Below are 18,561 nucleotides of genomic sequence, written 5' to 3'. Positions count from 1 at the left end.
GTATCTTTTAGGGGGCATTGAATTAAACGAGTTATGCTTTTCAGCATTAGGACAACGTCTCTTGTGTATTTATATTGCCCTCCCAATATTGAGCGTTGGTATATCCCAAGAGTAAGGGCTGCCATGAAGTAGTGTAGGAGAAAAAAGCAAATTATACTTACCGATAATTTCATTTCTCCGAGATACTTCATGGCAGCCTACAATATACCCTCCCTTGGTAAAGTCTTAATATAGCCTGGTCGCAGGAGACACTCAAAAGACTAGTGGAGGAAGGGGAGGAGCAGGGCTATATACCCAAAGTGGGTGGTCCCTAAGTGAGTAAAAAAATTCCCTGTCTAAAGTTAGGAATGGGATACAATCCCCAAGAGTAAGGGCTGCCATGAAGTATCTCGGAGAAATGAAATTATCGGTAAGTATAATTTGCTTTTTTGATATTCCTACAGTGTTCGCTAATGCGTATCTTCAGAGGTCTAGAAGTACGACCTATGTAAAAAAGGTGACACGTGCATTCTATAAAATAAACCACATTATTCATGTTACATGTGATAAAATCCTTCAAATTCCAAATTTTATCATTAATCTGTACTCTAATTTTTTTGATCCGTCACTCTTAATCTCGCGACAGCCCATACAGCTGCCGCATCGATGGAATCCTTTTGTGGCAACACTCCCTTCCCTTTTTACATTCGGTAAATAGCTCCTCACTAACTTATTTTTGAGGTTGGGGGCCTTTTTGTAAATAAACACAGGGCGTTCTGGTATAGCTTCTCCTATAACAGGGTCCTTTTTGAGTATCTTCCAATTCTTTTGAAAGGACCTCTCCAGAATCCGATACTGAGAATTAAATCCAGTAATAAAGGCCCACTCAAATCTGCTCTTATTGGCTGATGTGTTCGATTTGACAGTTAATAAATCCATTCTCTCTACTTTTATTTGTTTCTTCTACAGCTTTGTCAACAATCTCCTGTGTATATCCACTTTTTTAAATCTACCTTTTAGTTCTTTTGCCTGCTGCTGGTACGTATTCTCCGCTGTACAATTTCTTTTCATACGTTTTAATTGGCCACAAGGAATAGCATTCAGCCAACTGATGTGATGACAGCTATTAGTATCGATATACGACCTGGAGTCTGTCGGCTTAGTGAAACTTTTAGTAGACACTTTACCATACTTTATAAATATTGTAATGTCTAAAAAATCAACACTGTGTATATCTATATTAAAAGTGAATTCGATATTGAGGGTATTTGCATTCAGCGAGGAACAGAAGGAGTCGAGATCCTCTCTCTCCCCCTTCCAGATAAACAGGACGTCATCTATATAGCGTTTCCAGGACACCAAGTTCGCTCCATATTGGTTGTTGGACCAAATGTTATCCAACTCCCACTGGCCCATAAAAATATCCGCGTAACTAGGAGCGAACCTGGTGCCCATGGCAGTGCCCACTTTTTGGATATAAAAATCTCAGTTGAAAATAAAATAATTGTTGGTAAGAATAAAACGTATGCCCTCAATAATAAAATTTTGAATATTTTCCTCTAAAGTGCTACTTCCAAGAAACTTTGTAACTGCTTGTACCCCGGCCTCGTGGTTAATAATAGAATATAGAGACTTAACGTCTGCTGTAATTAAAAACATCCCTTCTTTCCATTGAACTGTGTTTAGGAAATTTAGCAAATCCCTGGTGTCTTTTAAATGTGACAAATTGTTTAACACCAGGGGCTGGAGAAAAAAATCTATATACTCAGATAAATTTGCAGTAGCAGAGTCTATCCCAGAGATGATAGGTCTCCCGGGTGGATGGTTAACATCTTTATGCACCTTCGGTAAAAGGTAAAGTGCAGGGGTGACTGGATTATGGTTTATTAAAAATGTTATTTCCTTTTCCTCTAAACTCCCAAGATCTTCATATTTTTTTTATAAGTAGTTGTAAACTATGAATAACTCTACTAGTGGGATATGATCTTAATTTCCCATAGGTATTTTTATGCCCCACGTGTTCTTCTACTTCACAGGTTCTCAAACTCGGTCCTCAGGACCCCACACGGTTCATGTTTTGCAGGTCACCTGTAGATTTTTAAAATGTGGCAGTTGGTGATACACAGTGCACCTGCTGGGTGACATGGAAAACGTGAACCGTGTGGGGTCCTGAGGACCGAGTTTGAGAACCACTGTTCTACTTCTTTCATATACCATTCTTTATTCATTATAACCACCCCACCGCCTTTATCGGCCGGTTTGATGGTTACTCCCTGATTGTCCTGGAGATCTTTAAGTGCTGATCTTTCTTTGAAGGTTAGGTTGGACTTAATACATGTGGGTTTAATATTCCTGAGGTCTTCCTGTACTAATTCGCTAAAAGTTTCGATAAAGTTGCCCTTTAAATGTGTGGGGAAGATCACCAAACGGGATTTGAAAGGGGTTCTCGCAGGACTAACGGGTTCAGCTACTTCATTGGTGTCCTTACTTAAGAATTTTTTAATACATAATTTACGTATAAATTTATGTATATTGACAAATGTGTCAAATTTATTAATAAAAGTGGCTGGTGCATATTTAAGTCCTTTTTCAAGGACATTTCTTTTATGACAGGTAAGCTGATGAGAGCTAATGTTAAAAATCATAACTCCTTTGGGTTCATTATTCACTTCACTTTCTATTTTAGAAGCTGTATCTTGTGCAGGGTGTATACTGTTATGCTTTTTTGTTGCTTTCCCCTTGCGTTTTCTTACTCCCCCCCCCCCCCCCCCCCTTACACCTCTATGTATTCTTTTATGCTTCATCTCCATCTGTTGTCCCTCCTCCCACTCCCTAAAAAATGCTGTCTGTTGCCTTCATGTTGTAAAACTTCATATCTATTCCTTGTTTGTATTTGGGTGTAATGGGGTTCTCTATTGAAATGGTCTTTTCTTTCTCCCTCCTCTCTAAATCTCCCATGTCTATCTCTTGGTAGTTCTCTTTTCCTTTCTCTTCCTTTATTAAATCTAAAATTAGGTACAAAATTCGACCTGTATGGTAGTATTCTATTTCTATCCCTAAATTGATATGTCTGATGTTTTCCTGGGTAATGATCCCATCTGCTATTACCCCCTCTACCCTTAGGGGAATCTTCCCTTACTCTTAATTTCTTTGTAGTATGGTCACGTAATCCTAAATCATTCTCTGTATCATCTCTAAAGGAAGTTTCGGAATTGTCATCATCCTCTACGTTATCAGACTCTTTTTTTTTTTTTTGTCCCTAATAAATTTTCAGATTTTTCTCTCTACCAAGGTTTTTTCATTTTTCTTAATAGTAACCTCAATCTTAGCTTCTAGTGACTTATAGTCCGCTACATCGGAAAATGGAATGATAAGGTCCTTACATTTTTTTATTTCATCGTCTAATTGTATCAACTCTTTCTTTCTTTCCCCAATAATTAAATTCATTAAAGAGAAGGAGCATTCATTTAAAATGCGATCCCACTCTTCTCTGAATTTATCTGATGCTGTGGTGAAGGAGGCTTTCTTTTCAATCCTCAAACCCCTTGGAATAATGTCATGTGCTAAATACTTTTCAAGGGTCACGGTTTCCCACCATATTTTGTTCTCTTTCAATAAGGTGTTCTCTAGTTTTTTCATAATAGTCTCTAGACTGACATCCAAGAGTTCTATACGCTCTCCTTCATCTTTGAATTAATTTTCCAAAAGCATTTCTCTGACGTCCTAGTGGATGCTGGGAACTCCGTAAGGACCATCGGGAATAGCGGCTCCGCAGGAGACTGGGCACAACTAAAAGAAAGCTTTTAGACTACCTGGTGTGCACTGGCTCCTCCCACTATGACCCTCCTCCAAGCCTCAGTTAGATTTCTGTGCCCGGCCGAGCTGGATGCACACTAGGGGCTCTCCTGAGCTCCTAGAAAGAAGTTTATTTTAGGTTTTTTATTTTACAGTGAGACCTGCTGGCAACAGGCTCACTGCATCGAGGGACTAAGGGGAGAAGAAGCGAACCTACCTGCTTGCAGCTAGCTTGGGCTTCTTAGGCTACTGGACACCATTAGCTCCAGAGGAATCGACCGCATGGAACTGGCCTTGGTGTTCGTTCCCGGAGCCGCGCCGCCGTCCCCCTTACAGAGCCAGAAGCAAGAGGAGGTCCGGAAAATCGGCGGCAGAAGACATCAGTCTTCACCAAGGTAGCGCACAGCACTGCAGCTGTGCGCCATTGCTCCTCATGCACACTTCACACTCCGGTCACTGAGGGTGCAGGGCGCTGGGGGGGGGGGGGGGCGCCCTGAGCAGCAATAAAAACACCTTGGCTGGCAAATATATCACAATATATAGCCCCAGAGGCTATATATGTGATAAATACCCCTGCCAGAATCCATAAAAAAGCGGGAGAAAAGTCTGCGAAAAAGGGGCGGAGCTATCTCCCTCAGCACACTGGCGCCATTTTCTCTTCACAGTGCAGCTGGAAGACAGCTCCCCAGGCTCTCCCCTGTAGTTTGCAGGCTCAAATGGTTAAAAAGAGAGGGGGGGCACTAAATTTAGGCGCAATATTGTATATACAAGCAGCTATTGGGAAAAATTCACTCAATATAGTGTTAATCCCTAAATTATATAGCGCTCAGGTGTGTGCTGGCCCCAAAGGGCTGTGTGGGGTCCTGTCCTCAGTCAGAGCATTCCCTGTGTGTGTGCGGTGTGTCGGTACGGCTGTGTCGATACGTTTGATGAGGAGGCTTATGTGATGGCAGAGCAGATGCCGATAAATGTGATGTCGCCCCCTGTGGGGCCGACACCAGAGTGGATGGATAGGTGGAAGGTATAAACCGACAGTGTCAACTCCTTACATAAAAGGCTGGATGACGTAACAGCTATGGGACAGCCGGCTTCTCAGCCCGCGCCTGCCCAGGCGTCTCAAAGGCCATCAGGGGCTCAAAAACGCCCGCTCCCTCAGATGGCAGACACAGATGTCGACACGGAGTCTGACTCCAGGGTCGACGAGGTTGAGACATATACACAATCCACTAGGAACATCCGTTACATGATCCCGGCAATAAAAAATGTGTTACACATTTCTGACATTAACCCAAGTACCACTAAAAAAGGGTTTTATGTTTGGGGAGAAAAAGCAGGCAGTGTTTTGTTCCCCCATCAAATGAGTGAATGAAGTGTGAAAAAGCGTGGGTTCCCCCGATAAGAAACTGGTAATTTCTAAAAAGTTACTGATGGCGTACCCTTTCCCGCCAGAGGATAAGTTACGCTGGGAGATATCCCCTAGGGTAGATAAGGCGCTCACACGTTTGTAAAAAAAGGTGGCACTGCCGTCTTAGGATACGGCCACTTTGAAGGTACCTGCTGATAAAAAGCAGGAGGCTATCCTGAAGTCTGTATTTACACACTCAGGTACTAGACTGAGACCTGCAGATAGTGCTGCTGCAGCGTGGTCTGTAACCCTGTCAAACAGGGATACTATTTTGCGAACATAAGACGTCGTCTTATATATGAGGGATGCACAGAGGGATATTTTGCCGGCTGGCATCCAGAATTAATGCAATGTCCATTCTGTCAGGAGGGTATTAGAGACCCGACACTGGACAGGTGATGCTGACTTTAAAAGGCACATAGTGCCTTATAAAGGTGAGGAATTGTTTGGGGATGGTCTCTGGGACCTCGTATCCACAGCAACAGCTGGGAAGAAATTTTTTTACCTCAGGTTTCCTCACAGCCTAAGAAAGCACTGTATTATCAGGTACAGTCCTTTCGGCTTCAGAAAAGCAAGCGGGTCAAAGGCGCTTCCTTTCTGCACAGAGACGAGGGAAGAGGGAAAAAGCTGCACCAGTCAGCCAGTTCCCAGAATCAAAATTCTTCCCCCGCTTCCTCTGAGTCCACCGCATGACGCGGGGGCTCCACAGGCGTAGCCAGGTACGGTGGTGGGCCGCCTCAAAAATTTCAGCGATCAGTGGGCTCGCTCACAGGTGGATCCCTGGATCCTTCAAGTAGTATCTCAAGGGTACAAGCTGGAATTCGAGGCGTCTCCCCCCCCCCCCCCCCTGCCGTTTCCTCAAATCTGCCTTGCCGACAACTCCCTCAGGCAGGGAGGCTGTGCTAGAGGCAATTCACAAGCTGTATTCCCAGCAGGTGATAGTCAAGGTGCCCCTACTTCAACAAGGACGGGGTTACTATTCCACACTGTTTGTGGTACCGAAACCGGACGGTTCAGTGAGACCCATTTTAAATTTGAAATCCTTGAACACATACATAAAAAAATTCAAGTTCAAGATGGAATCGCTCAGGGTGGTTATTGCAAGCCTGGAGGAGGGGGATTACATGGTATCCCTGGACATCAAGGATGCTTACCTACATGTCCCCATTTAACATCCTCACCAGGAGTACCTCAGATTTGTGGTACAGGATTGCCATTACCAATTCCAAACACTGCCGTTTGGACTGTCCACGGCACCGAGGGTCTTTACCAAGGTAATGGCAGAAATGATGATACTCCTTCGAAAAAAGGGAGTTTTAATTTTCCCGTACTTGGACGATCTCCTTATAAAGGCGAGGTCCAAGGAGCAGTTGTTGGTCGGAGTAGCACTATCTCGGGAAGTGCTACAACAGCACGGATGGATTCTATACATTCCAAAGTCACAGCTGGTTCCTACCACACGCCTACTGTTCCTGGGGATGGTTCTGGACACAGAACAGAAAAAAGTGTTTCTCCCACAGGAGAAAGCCAAGGAGCTGTCATCTCTAGTCAGAGACCTCCTGAAACCAAAACAGGTATCGGTGCATCACTGCACACGAGTCCTGGGAAAAATGGTAGCTTCTTACGAAGCAAAATTCCATTCGGCAGGTTCCATGCAAGAACCTTTCAGTGGGACCTCTTGGACAAGTTGTCGGGATCGCATCTTCAGATGCATCGGCTGATACCCTGGTCCTTGGAGACAGGGTTATCTCTACTGTGGTGGCTGCAGAGTGCTCATCTTCAAGAGGGCCGCAGATTCGGCATACAGGACTGGGTCCTGGTAACCACGGATGCCAGCCTTCGAGGCTGGAGGGCAGTCACACAGGGAAGAAATTTCCAAGGACTTTGGTCAAGTCAGGAGTCGTCCCTACACATAAATATTCTGGAACTGAGGGCCATTTACAATGCCCTAAGTCTGGCAAGGCCTCTGCTTCAAAACCAGCCGGTACTGATCCAATCAGACAACATCACGGCAGTCGCCCTTGTAAACCGACAGGGCGGCACAAGAAGCAGGATGGCGATGGCAGAAGCCACAAGGATTCTCCGATGGGCGGAGAATCACGTCTTAGCACTGTCAGCAGTGTTCATTCCGGGAGTGGACAACTGGGAAGCAGACTTCCTCAGCAGACACGACCTACACCCGGGAGAGTGGGGATTTCATCCAGAAGTCTTCCAACTGTTGGTAAACCGTTGGGAAAGGCCACAGGTGGACATGATGGCGTCCCGCCTAAACAAAAAACTAGATATTGCGCCAGGTCAAGGGACCCTCAGGCAATAGCTGTGGACGCTCTAGTGACACCGTGGGTGTACCAGTCGGTTTATGTATTCCCTCCTCTGCTTCTCATACCAAAGGTACTGAGGTCTGAGAATAATAAGAGGATGGGCCAAGAAGAGCTTGGTACCCAGAACTTCAAGAAATGATATCAGAGGACCCATGGCCTCTACCGCTCAGACAGGATCTGCTACAGCAGGGGCCCTGTCTGTTCCAAGACTTACCGCGGCTGCGTTTGACGGCACGGCGGTTGAATTCCGGATCCAAAAGGAAAAAGGCATTCCGGGGGAAGTCATTCCTACGCTGATAAAAGCCAGGAAAAAAGTAACCGCAAACCATTATCACCGTATTTGGCGAAAATATGTTGCGTGGTGTGAGGCCAGGAAGGCCCCAACAGAGGAATTTCAGCTGGGTCGTTTTCTGCACTTCCTACAGTCAGGAGTGACTATGGGCCTAAACTTGGGTTCCATTAAGGTCCAGATTTCGGCGCTGTCGATTTTCTTCCAGAAAGAACTGGCTTCACTGCCTGGAGTTCAGACATTTGTAAAGGGAGTGCTACATATTCAGCCCCCTTTTGTGCCTCCTGTGGCACCTTGGGATCTCAACGTGGTGTTGAGTTTCCTAAAATCACATTGGTTTGAGCCACTTAAAACTGTGGATTTGAAATATCTCACGTGGAAAGTGGTCATGTTATTGGCCTTGGCTTCGGCCAGGCGTGTGTCAGAATTGGCGGCTTTGTCATGTAAAAGCCCTTATCTGATTTTCCATATGGATAGGGCAGAATTGAGGACTCGTCCCCAGTTTCTCCCTAAGGTGGTATCAGCTTTTCACTTAAACCAACCTATTGTAGTGCCTGCGGCTACTAGGGACTTGGAAGATTCCACGTTACTGGACGTAGTCAGGGCCTTAAAAATTTATAGTTCCAGGACGGCTGGAGTCAGGAAAACTGACTCGCTTTTTATCCTGTAGGCACCCAACAAAATAGGTGCTCCTGCTTCTAAGCAGACTATTGCTCGCTGAATTTGTAGCACAATTCAGCTGGAGCATTCTGCGGCTGGATTGCCGCATCCTAAATCAGTAAAAGCCCATTCCACGAGGAAAGTGGGCTCATCTTGGGCGGCTGCCCGAGGGGTCTCGGCTTTATAACTTTGCCGAGCTGCAACTTGGTCAGGGGCAAACACGTTTGCTAAATTCTACAAATTTGATACCCTGGCTGAGGAGGACCTTGAGTTCTCTCATTCGGTGCTGCAGAGTCATCCGCACTCTCCCGCCCATTTGGGAGCTTTGGTATAATCCCCATGGTCCTTACGGAGTTCCCAGCATCCACTAGGACGTCAGAGAAAATAAGATTTTACTCACCGGTAAATCTATTTCTCGTAGTCCGTAGTGGATGCTGGGCGCCCATCCCAAGTGCGGATTGTCTGCAATACTTGTATGTAGTTATTGCCTAACTAAGGGTTATTGTTGAGCCATCTGTTGAGAGGCTCAGTTATATTTCATACTGTTAACTGGGTATAGTATCACAAGTTATACGGTGTGATTGGTGTGGCTGGTATGAGTCTTACCCGGGATTCCAAATCCTTCCTTATTGTGTCAGCTCTTCCGGGCACAGTATCCTAACTGAGGCTTGGAGGAGGGTCATAGTGGGAGGAGCCAGTGCACACCAGGTAGTCTAAAAGCTTTCTTTTAGTTGTGCCCAGTCTCCTGCGGAGCCGCTATTCCCCATGGTCCTTACGGAGTTCCCAGTATCCACTACGGACTACGAGAAATAGATTTACCGGTGAGTAAAATCTTATTTTTCCTCTGATCCCTATATTTAAACATCCCTGCTGCAGTCAGAGAAACACCCAAATAGGAGAGAGAGTAAAAACCAAGTGCAAACAAAGGGTAGGGTGATGTGCAAACTGCGCAATCTGGTCAGCCTTGGAGAACCAGTTACCCAATTAAGTGTCTCTCCCAAAACACCAGAATACAACTATGTAAAAAGGAGTGTGTAACAGTAATCGACAAGGCGCCTCAGATATAGGATGTATAAAATTCACGTGTACATTCCTTGTTGACGAATGACAATTCCTCCTTTGCAAAGAGATCCTCCAATAGTGATCAACAGCACATGTAGAGAGAACAGAATCTCATCATGTGTAGTAAATAACATTTAATGATACATTACAGATGACAATAAAACAATTGACATAGTGTTTAAAATAAAAATGAAGAGGTCCCCCTATGTTCCTGTGCAATGGAAAAGAGGGGAGCGTAATTACCAGAAGGTGTTGAGAACTGTTGAGAAAGCAGTTCTCAAAATACGTGTGTTAACAGTCACCAGGTGTCCCCCCGGGTGGGTAATCTGGGATTTTCCTTCGGGCAAAGCAGCTCCAGAGTCTCCAGTCCCACACAGAGGCAGCGGGGTCCCCCTCCTGTGGCAACCAACGCGTTTCAACCCTTAAGCCGTGGGTCTTTGTCAAGGCAATGACCTGTATGTCTCATTTCCAGTAATTTAAACTGACTGTCCAATGAAAATCCTCCACACACAGCTGATCGTCAGTAGTCCAAAACGTGGTGTCACAGGTTGCCATGACAACCGGAACCACGATCACACCCATTGGTCAAGAACCTGCAGTGTCATCTCCCCCAACACGACACCCACATACTGTACTCCCACTGCTACATCACTTCCAGGTACAGCCCCTTGTGTAAATACATCCAGAGGGCAGGAGCATCTAGTTGCTGTGGTCTCGCTCTGTCATTTCCTGTGATAGAGGTACTGCAGCTGAAGGTAAAGCATCGACTCTAATGGCCCGATACGTCACTTAGGGCCTAATTCTGAGTTGATCGCAGCAGCAAATTTGTGAGCAGTTGGGCAAAACCATGTGCACTGCAGGGGGGACAGATATAACATGTGCAGAGAGAGTTTGATTTGGGTGGGGTGTATTCAAACTGAAATCTAAATTGCAGTGTAAAAATAAAAGCAGCCAGTATTTACCCTGCACAGAAACAAAATAACCCACCCAAATTTAACTCTCTCTGCACATGTTATATCTGCCCCCCCTGGAGTGCACATGGTTTAGCCCAACTGCAAACAAATTTGCTGCTGCGATCAACTCAGAATTACCTCCTTAGTCAGTAAATCACAGTGGTCTGTTGCCTGTTTCCCCAGGTAGTGAGACCCTGAGCCAAGTCCTGACGCAGCTTATATTCCCCTTCTACAGGTGTAGGCACTAATTGGTCTGCTCTCAGGCTATAGGTCTATAGACCCGAAATGGGCCATGTGGATGGAGCCCCTGCTTCTCTCACATCCACACCCCCAGGACCCATTATCCAACTTTTACAAAAAGCCCAAACTCTAATCAAGTCTGTTTAACAAAACAAACATTTTCTGGGGGTTTAAAATACATAGGTTTTTCCCAGGTTTGTAGCTTATCTCTCGTTTATCACTTTAACAGTGCTTCTATCACACCACCCTCCCGCATAACTTCACCTCCCACAATTTCATTATCGTTGATACAACAACCTCCTCAAGCCCCCAAGTGCGCCGTTTTGGAGTTATCCTTGACTCCTCCTTCTCCTTCAAAACATACATTCAGTACCTCTCACAGTCTTGCCATTTCCATCCCATATTTCCAGGATCAGATCCATTCTCACTGCGGATGCTACGAAGACCCTCATCCACTCACTGGTCATCTCAAGATTGGATTTCGGGGGGGGGGGGGGGGGGGGTGCATTTACTAACAATTGATTTTAAAAGAGACTGCAAATCACACATAATCACCCTCAGTCGTCGTAACAAAAATTGCACGTTTATTAACAAGCATTTTTATTTGCGTCTTTGACGATTTTTGGCATGTGCAATTTGTGTCAATGTTACAGCTTCCGCATGGGAAGTCGCTTCAGAAGTCACATTTGAATGCGTTATAATTCACTGTAGAATGCGCCACAAGTCGCATGCCAGCACAAACCAACTCATGGCTCAATTTGCTCCACAAGTCGCCGCAATGCGACAAAATCCCCAATCAATCAGCTGGTGCAGGGCACATGAAATCAGTGCCTGGATGCAGGCTACAGCAAAACCTACTTCCGCCATGGTTGCAAGTTAAAAGTGAGTGCTGCAGGTAACTTGGTGGGCTTGTACTAGCATTCTGATTGTTTTAGTCTTAATTATAATGGTTTGCACCTGTTGCTTTTTGGAAGTGGTGCATTGAGGTGCAATTTTGGTTGGGCTTTTGATGGAAAAAAATGGTTTTCACAAGTCAAGACGCTAAAAAAAAACCCCCAGTGAATTCATTTCGTGCATTGATGCGAATTCATGTGCATTTGCAAAGATGATTCTTAGTAAATGTGCAATTTCCTTTTATTACCAAAGTTATTTTGACGATGTTTGTGCCCATGGAGATTTGCAGCGATTTGGAGTATAAAGTAGTAGTTGACATACAACTTCCATGCGAATTGATCCTTAGTAAGTTCGCAAAATCGTGTCTTTTTCGCACACAAAACAGCAAATCGACCAAAGTCAACCTTTAGTGATCTCCCGATTGTAATCGTAATTTCCTCCTGTTTGGCCTCCCTGACTACTGTCTCTCTCCACCCCAATCTATCCTCAATGCTACTGCCCGGGCTCATCTTTCTCTGCAAATGTACTACGTCCACCTCCTCTCTTACAAGCCTTACACTGGCTCCTCTTCCCCTTTAGAATCTAATCCAAGCATCTCACACTCCCTTACAAAGCACTTACCCATTTCTCTCCCATTTACAACTATGACCTTTTCTCCCTTTACACTACTGCCCATCCTCTTTGCGCTACAACTGGCACGCCGACTTTCCTGTCTACTGATTACTTTATCCCACGCCATTTTCCTGAGACCTGCACATGCGCTGTAGACTCTTTCACTGTGCCAGAGTCTCTAGTGCTCAGAGTGCTAACAGCGTCGCTGCCGGTTACAGGAGAGGAGGGGGCCCACACATGGAGACTGCACACTGGTCCTCTCCTCTAGATACGCCCCTGTGCAGAACACTTGTGGCGCCATATAAATAAACAATAATAATTATAAAAAATAATAACTTTGGAGCATTCCCATTATGTTCAGTGTCCCCCAATTGGATACTTAGAAACTTACTGTAGGTTGTTTTTTGTGTACTTATGTTAACCCCTCTTCTCAGTCAGGTAGTCTAATAAACGCTGGAAACACTCTTTTTATACTTTTTTGTTTTTGTTTCCTGTTATTGTTGATTGTTTGGTTCACTATTATCCTAGTTAGGATTGTTCTAATTTTCTCCTTGCCCTCTCGTTCTACACTTTGAATTTTTCAGGCAGCCTATAGGAGTATAGAGAGGAAGGACCTTGAACTTTTTGCTGGAAAATTTAAAGTGCCCAAGCTCCTGTTACCACACTCTATGGGCCTAATTCAGACCTGATCGATGTGCTGCTAATTTTTTTATCCTGAGATCAGATAGTCGCCACTTAAGGGGAAATGTAAATTCGCCCCGTGCAAGTGTGCAATCGCATATGTACGCCGTGTAAAAATGTCCCTCTGTCAGCGGATCTAGTGTGTGCAGTCTGTGCGCAGCCCAGGACTTACTCCTACAGTGCGAAAAGAACAGGCTGATCGGGTCCGGGGCTGACATCACACACCCTCCCAGAAAACGCCTGGGAACGCCTGTGTTTTCCCTGACACTCCCTGAAAACGGGCAGTTACCAACTACAAACGGCCTCTTCCTGTCAATCAATTTGCGAATGGCTGTGCGATCGAAATTTTCGCACCATCCTGTCGCTGTTTGTCGATGCACGTGCGCATAGCGGTGCATACGCATTTGCAGGAGGTTTGATAATTGGCCGATGTGCGAAAACGCACAGCAGCTATCAGGTCTGAATTGGGCCCTATATCTCTTTGTGTGCAGTGTCTCCTTGTGGACTGAAAGAAAAGGTTTTCGTATAAAAATACAGTTTCATGAGGGGCTCACATAGATTGGGGGCAATGTTGCTTTCATTTGTGCTACTGCAAGATTGCACTTTATGATGGAGGAGTTGGGTGGACTGGGGGCTAAGTGCAGATGAATAAGGTACATTAGTGCACTTATTTTTGATCTGAAGTAGGAAAATGAGATTTCCGTTTGAGAGGATTATTTAAATTAGCTATTTGGGATGCAGAAGGCGTATCCAGTTTTACTTTTAGGCGTACAACATCTTTCTAAATTGCACAAGGACTTGAATCTCCCAGTTAGTCAGTGGTAACAGAACCCAACATCGTCTTTATATTTTTTTTTGTGGGGTGGAGTTTTCACTGATCAGCTGCACTTTTTCACGAAGTGCACTTCGATTAATGTCATAGAAACATGTATAAGCACAAACACAAGTGACGTGGAATACAGGTGTCATGCAATCATAACTACCTTCCAGTCATAAATGAGGCTTAGCTGAGAGGTATTGTAGGAGAAAAACGTAAACATTTAAACTAGTGAACAGATAGTCCAAAGATGGTGGTTGGTTGGGACCTTGTAGTCATCTCTTGTCTGGTTTCACCATGTATGCTTTATGGAGTGCTTCACATTGGTGTCTCCAAAGACTGGGATGTGGGTGTGTACCTTGAAATGGATTCAGCAATTTGGCCAAATAAAACAGAAGCAGGGCCCCCATTTGTTTGCATAGTAACAGTCTCCGACAGTGTGACCTTTGTGTAAGGAGCATAAGCACATCATATTCACACCTCCAACAAAGACAGAAAAATATTGTGTTTGTAGGGTCTTTTCTTAAGTCTCAATGGAAGTGCCAACAGTTTCACATTTGAAAACTATGCAACAGGAAGGCAAGAAATCTCTTCAGAGATCAATAAGATTTAGTTTCCAGCCTTTTCATGTTCCTTTTATGTGTTGCCATAAGTGTACAAAGACACTTGTGTGCACATCAATACCTAAGGTCTTCAGCCAAGAGCATGGATGTATGAGAAAACTAGGGCATAATTGAAAACATAAGTTAGATAAATGTATTTCTTCCTGTTAAAACATTATATGGACATTGGTAAAAGAATATTTTAACAATGTCTCAATACCACATTTGGTTCATATTTTCTAATTGGGAATAAGTATAATGTCCTGGAACTGATCAACTAATGATGCCAGATATGGCGGAATACGCAGTTAATTAGATTCTACTTTAGCCAAAATGAAATTTGGTAGAGTCATTAGATCATGCTTTCCTGTATGGGATTATAGTATTTAATGCTTGTAAAATTATAGGTTAGTGTATTAGGTTTTTTTTTTTTTATTGTATGAACTTTAATTTATGTTCTCCATTATGTAGTAAACCTTTATAAGATCTCACATTACAGCTTTTACTTTAATAATGCATGTCTTGTGTTTCAGATCTTAATGCTGCCCATGTCATATTCTGTGGGACATTACTGGCTTCATCCGGACATAATATAAATGCAGGGACCCCTCAATCATCGCAGCCGTCTGAGAAAACACACCATACTGACACTCCAAAGGACATAGAAAATGGGTGTGTGGAAGAGAACATTGTTTACATCTGATTGGGAGCAGGCCACATTGTCACATTATGTGCCATAATTCTCTTTGCTGGTGGAACTTACATCAGACATTGTACATTATCGATCACTTTATCTTTGTTAGAATTGCCATTGATTGGCAGTAATTCTAAAATGTTGCACGTGGATGCCAAAATCCATTTTTGTGATATCGACGGTCATTCTGGTCAGTGACTGAAATCAGCCTAGTGCAAACAGTGCTACGATCGGCTACTAATGCCTCAATGACAATAAACTTATATTCACTACTACATGTTTCAGATACAGAGATGTTGTATAACTCCACGGATGTTCTTTATGTTAGAAGAGTATCTCAAGAAGAGAATGATGGATTATTCAGTGGACTAAATATAATGCTGTCTATGGCCTTTGTTTGTGTAAGAAAATATTTAATGAATATGAACTTTGGTCCTAGAGATTGCTATGTAAGTACCCTTGAGAGTTTAAAGGGTAAACTTTTTTTTTTCTTGTGGAAAACACTAAGTTATTATCTTTTTTTTTTTTTTTTTACATGCTGTAAATGACTTTTCACTGCTTTAGCAACTTTCCAAGTGACCAATGCATACATTCTGTTAAACATGCCAAATCTCTGCAGTGTCAAGAAATATTCCTGGTTGTGTTCACTGTCTACAAGCATTAAAGAGCACAGCATCAAAAATCTACCTGCATCAATTGCCCACGCAGTGCGGAGACGCCCACTTTCTAGGCTGTAGCCCAGGGGTGGCCAACCAGTCAGAGACAAAGAGCCCCAAAAATTTGTTAGGTACATCAAAGAGCCAACATCGAGTAGAAGGTGCACATGCAAAAATGGGGCGTGGCCTTGTGCCTGCTAGGCCACGCCGCTCATATAAAATACATTGAAAAAGCCAGTTCCGAAATAAAATACATTAAAAAAAGGCACTTCCACATAAAATTATTGTAAAAGCCAGATCCACATAAAATATATTGGAAAAGCCAGATTCACATAATACTCTTCAGCTACCCCATGTGTCACTCCAGCCAGCACCCTCTTGTCACTCCAGCCAGCACCCTCCTGTCACTTCAGCCAGCATCCTGCTGTGTCAGTCCAGCCAGCTCCCCCATGTGTCACTCCTGCTAGCACCCTCCTGTGTCACTCCAGCCAGTTTTCCCATATATCATTCCTGCCAGCACCCTCGTGTCACTTCAGCTTCCACCAACTCATGCCATTGCAGCAGTCCCTTATGTGTACTCTGTTTGCTGGTGGGAGTCTCATCTCTAGTATCTGGCTCCCTCAATTCTAAGTCCCCGTAGTGCTGATGCGAGTCTTTGTGGAGTGCAGTGGTTACCGGATCTGTTGTGGTCATGTGACTTTGTGTTTTAGGAGCCACATTTGAAGAAAGAAAGAGCCACATGTGGCTCAAGAGCCACTGGTTGGCCACCGCTGCTGTAGCCTGTTCACTAGAAAACAGTAACCTCATTGAGGGTTGAAGCACTAAGTGCCTCATCTTTTAGTGATGTTGGTAGTTCGTAGTAGCTTCATAGACAATATTTACATGAAAACAATCTAAAGTACTGGTTTTAAAAGGTGTTATATATAATATATAATTTAAAATTCGCACAATATAAATTTACTGCAGCTGCAGAAACCAATGTGTAGAATACTACCACCCACAAAAATAAAAAGCAAAAATAATTAAGTAAATTTGAAGTGCTGGCAAATAATTAGATAGTTATCAAATATAAACAAACAGCATGACAAAATAATAATTCAAAGTCCGTTCTCCTTAAAAAATAAATATATATATATATATATAATCTCCTATATAATAGCCCAGATCTGTGACTTTGTGACTCATTTGCTAACGCTGGGCGGAGTCACAACACTGGGCGGAGTTAGTCAAATGAGTCACAGATCTGGCCAAATCTATAGGAGACTAGGAGCAGAAGCAGATAGTATGGGCATGGCACAGGCAGGGGGTGCATACCTCCCAGCTTTCTTCAGGAGCTTTCTTCAGGCAGAAGGAGGGACACACACTCGGCGAAAAGGGTGCGTGGCTTCACGGGAGGGCCCCCGTTTTCGTCAGTGAGGGGGCTTGCCCAGCGCTCTGTGAGCTGCTGGCATGCCCCCAGGGGCTGATTATGAGTCCGGGGGCCCCAGGGCACTTGAGACAGGGGAGCCATATCTCATTGCTGTGCCTGCTGTGGATTGGGGGCGTGTCCTAATCGCGGGACACGAGGCCACGCCCCTTATGCAAATTCCAGGATTTATTTATTTTTTATGGAATTTTGGCCCCTCAGCTAGCGGTAAATCCAGAGGAGGTGGTCGCTCCCCCCTACACACCCGCACAGGCAGAAGAAAGCAGGGAGACTGCTGCCTCCCTGCAACACCACATACCTGCCAATACGCAGCAGCGTGTGCTGACTGTAGCACAATGCTGCCGTTGTTGCTGGCAGGACGGGGGAGCTTCTGAGCTGGGACAGAGCTACTCGAGCCAGGGGGCCCCCTAGAACTGTGGGGCCAACGGTACGTACCCCCTGCCCCTCCCCTTAATCCGGCTCTGTTGCTGGAACCCCCCCTTAATCCGTACCCCCTGATGCCCCCTCTCCCTCTGTCTCCACTATTCACTGCTGCTCTGCTAAGCAGAAAAGCGAGTACAGGAGCTTTCCAACTGACACCCCCCCCCCCCCCTTACCGCGGGGACAGCGGGACAGACCCAAAAAAAATGGGACTGTCCCGCGAAAGTTGGGACATTTGGGAGGTATGGGGGTGTGTGAGGGGGTATGCCATACAGACAGACGGGCACCGGCTCACTGTGTGCTTGAACCCCACATCAGCATACTCAGCAGGGTCTCTCTGGCGCGGAGGAGCGTCACTTTCTGGCACACTCCACGCTTCTTAGCTGCAGTTTTGTGGGGCACCTGCCGCTGTGCAGGTTCCGTACTGCCTCTGTTATCTCCAGCCCCGGCAACCCCACCGCTAGCTGCAGCGCTGCCACCCGCAGTGAGGTGCGCCCAGCTCCTTCACACACTTTAGCTGGCGGGTAGCGCTGCAGAAGTCCGAGCTGCTTGCAGGCTCCGACCCCCTCCTCCCTCCAGCCGCAGCGTCTCCTGGGAGCTAACCAGTCACTCCCAGTCTCCCCTTACCACAGTGCACAGCAGCCGCGAGGTCCGCGCCACGTGCATGCTATGACCCCCTCCTCCCTCCAGCCGCAGCATCTCCTGGGGGCTAACCAGTCACTCTCAGTTTCCCCTTACCACGGAGCCCGGCAGCTGCGCGAGGTCTGCGGTGTGTGACTGAGGAGGGGGGGAGGGATGCGGACGGGCAGAGGAAGCAGGACTCCAGCCTAATAGAGTCAGCCATGCCAAGTCTCCACCAGCAGCAGATCCCAACAGGTTGGAGTGGAACAGCAGCAGTGACTCCGGTAAGACACATCTGTCTGTCACCACTGTTTTGTCCCTAATACCAATCTGTCCCGTGCCCTGTATTCTTGTCATGTCCCTGTCACCCCTGGCCTTGCACTGCCACCCTTATCCTGGCCCTTTCACCCTTATCCTGGCCCTGCCACCCTTAT

The 18,561-nt window shown here is 45.3% G+C and overlaps 1 protein-coding gene across 4 annotated transcripts in view; it reads left to right on the top strand.

The window, feature by feature from the left end:
- ARHGEF28 (Rho guanine nucleotide exchange factor 28) overlaps positions 1-15,688 on the top strand; it is a 418,990-nt gene extending 403,302 nt beyond the window's left edge. For all 4 annotated transcript variants that reach the window (XM_063963865.1, XM_063963868.1, XM_063963866.1 and 1 more), the window contains one exon: positions 14,844-15,688. In XM_063963865.1, coding sequence (XP_063819935.1) covers positions 14,844-15,013 — 170 coding nt within the window. In that variant the 3' untranslated portion in view covers positions 15,014-15,688. The remainder of the gene's footprint in view (positions 1-14,843) is intronic.
- The last annotated feature ends 2,873 nt before the right edge of the window (positions 15,689-18,561 follow it).

The sequence above is a fragment of the Pseudophryne corroboree genome, chromosome 1 (assembly GCF_028390025.1).
Source record: "Pseudophryne corroboree isolate aPseCor3 chromosome 1, aPseCor3.hap2, whole genome shotgun sequence".
NCBI classification, from domain to species: Eukaryota; Metazoa; Chordata; class Amphibia; order Anura; family Myobatrachidae; genus Pseudophryne; species Pseudophryne corroboree.
This window is presented reverse-complemented; position numbering and strand designations above follow the sequence as displayed.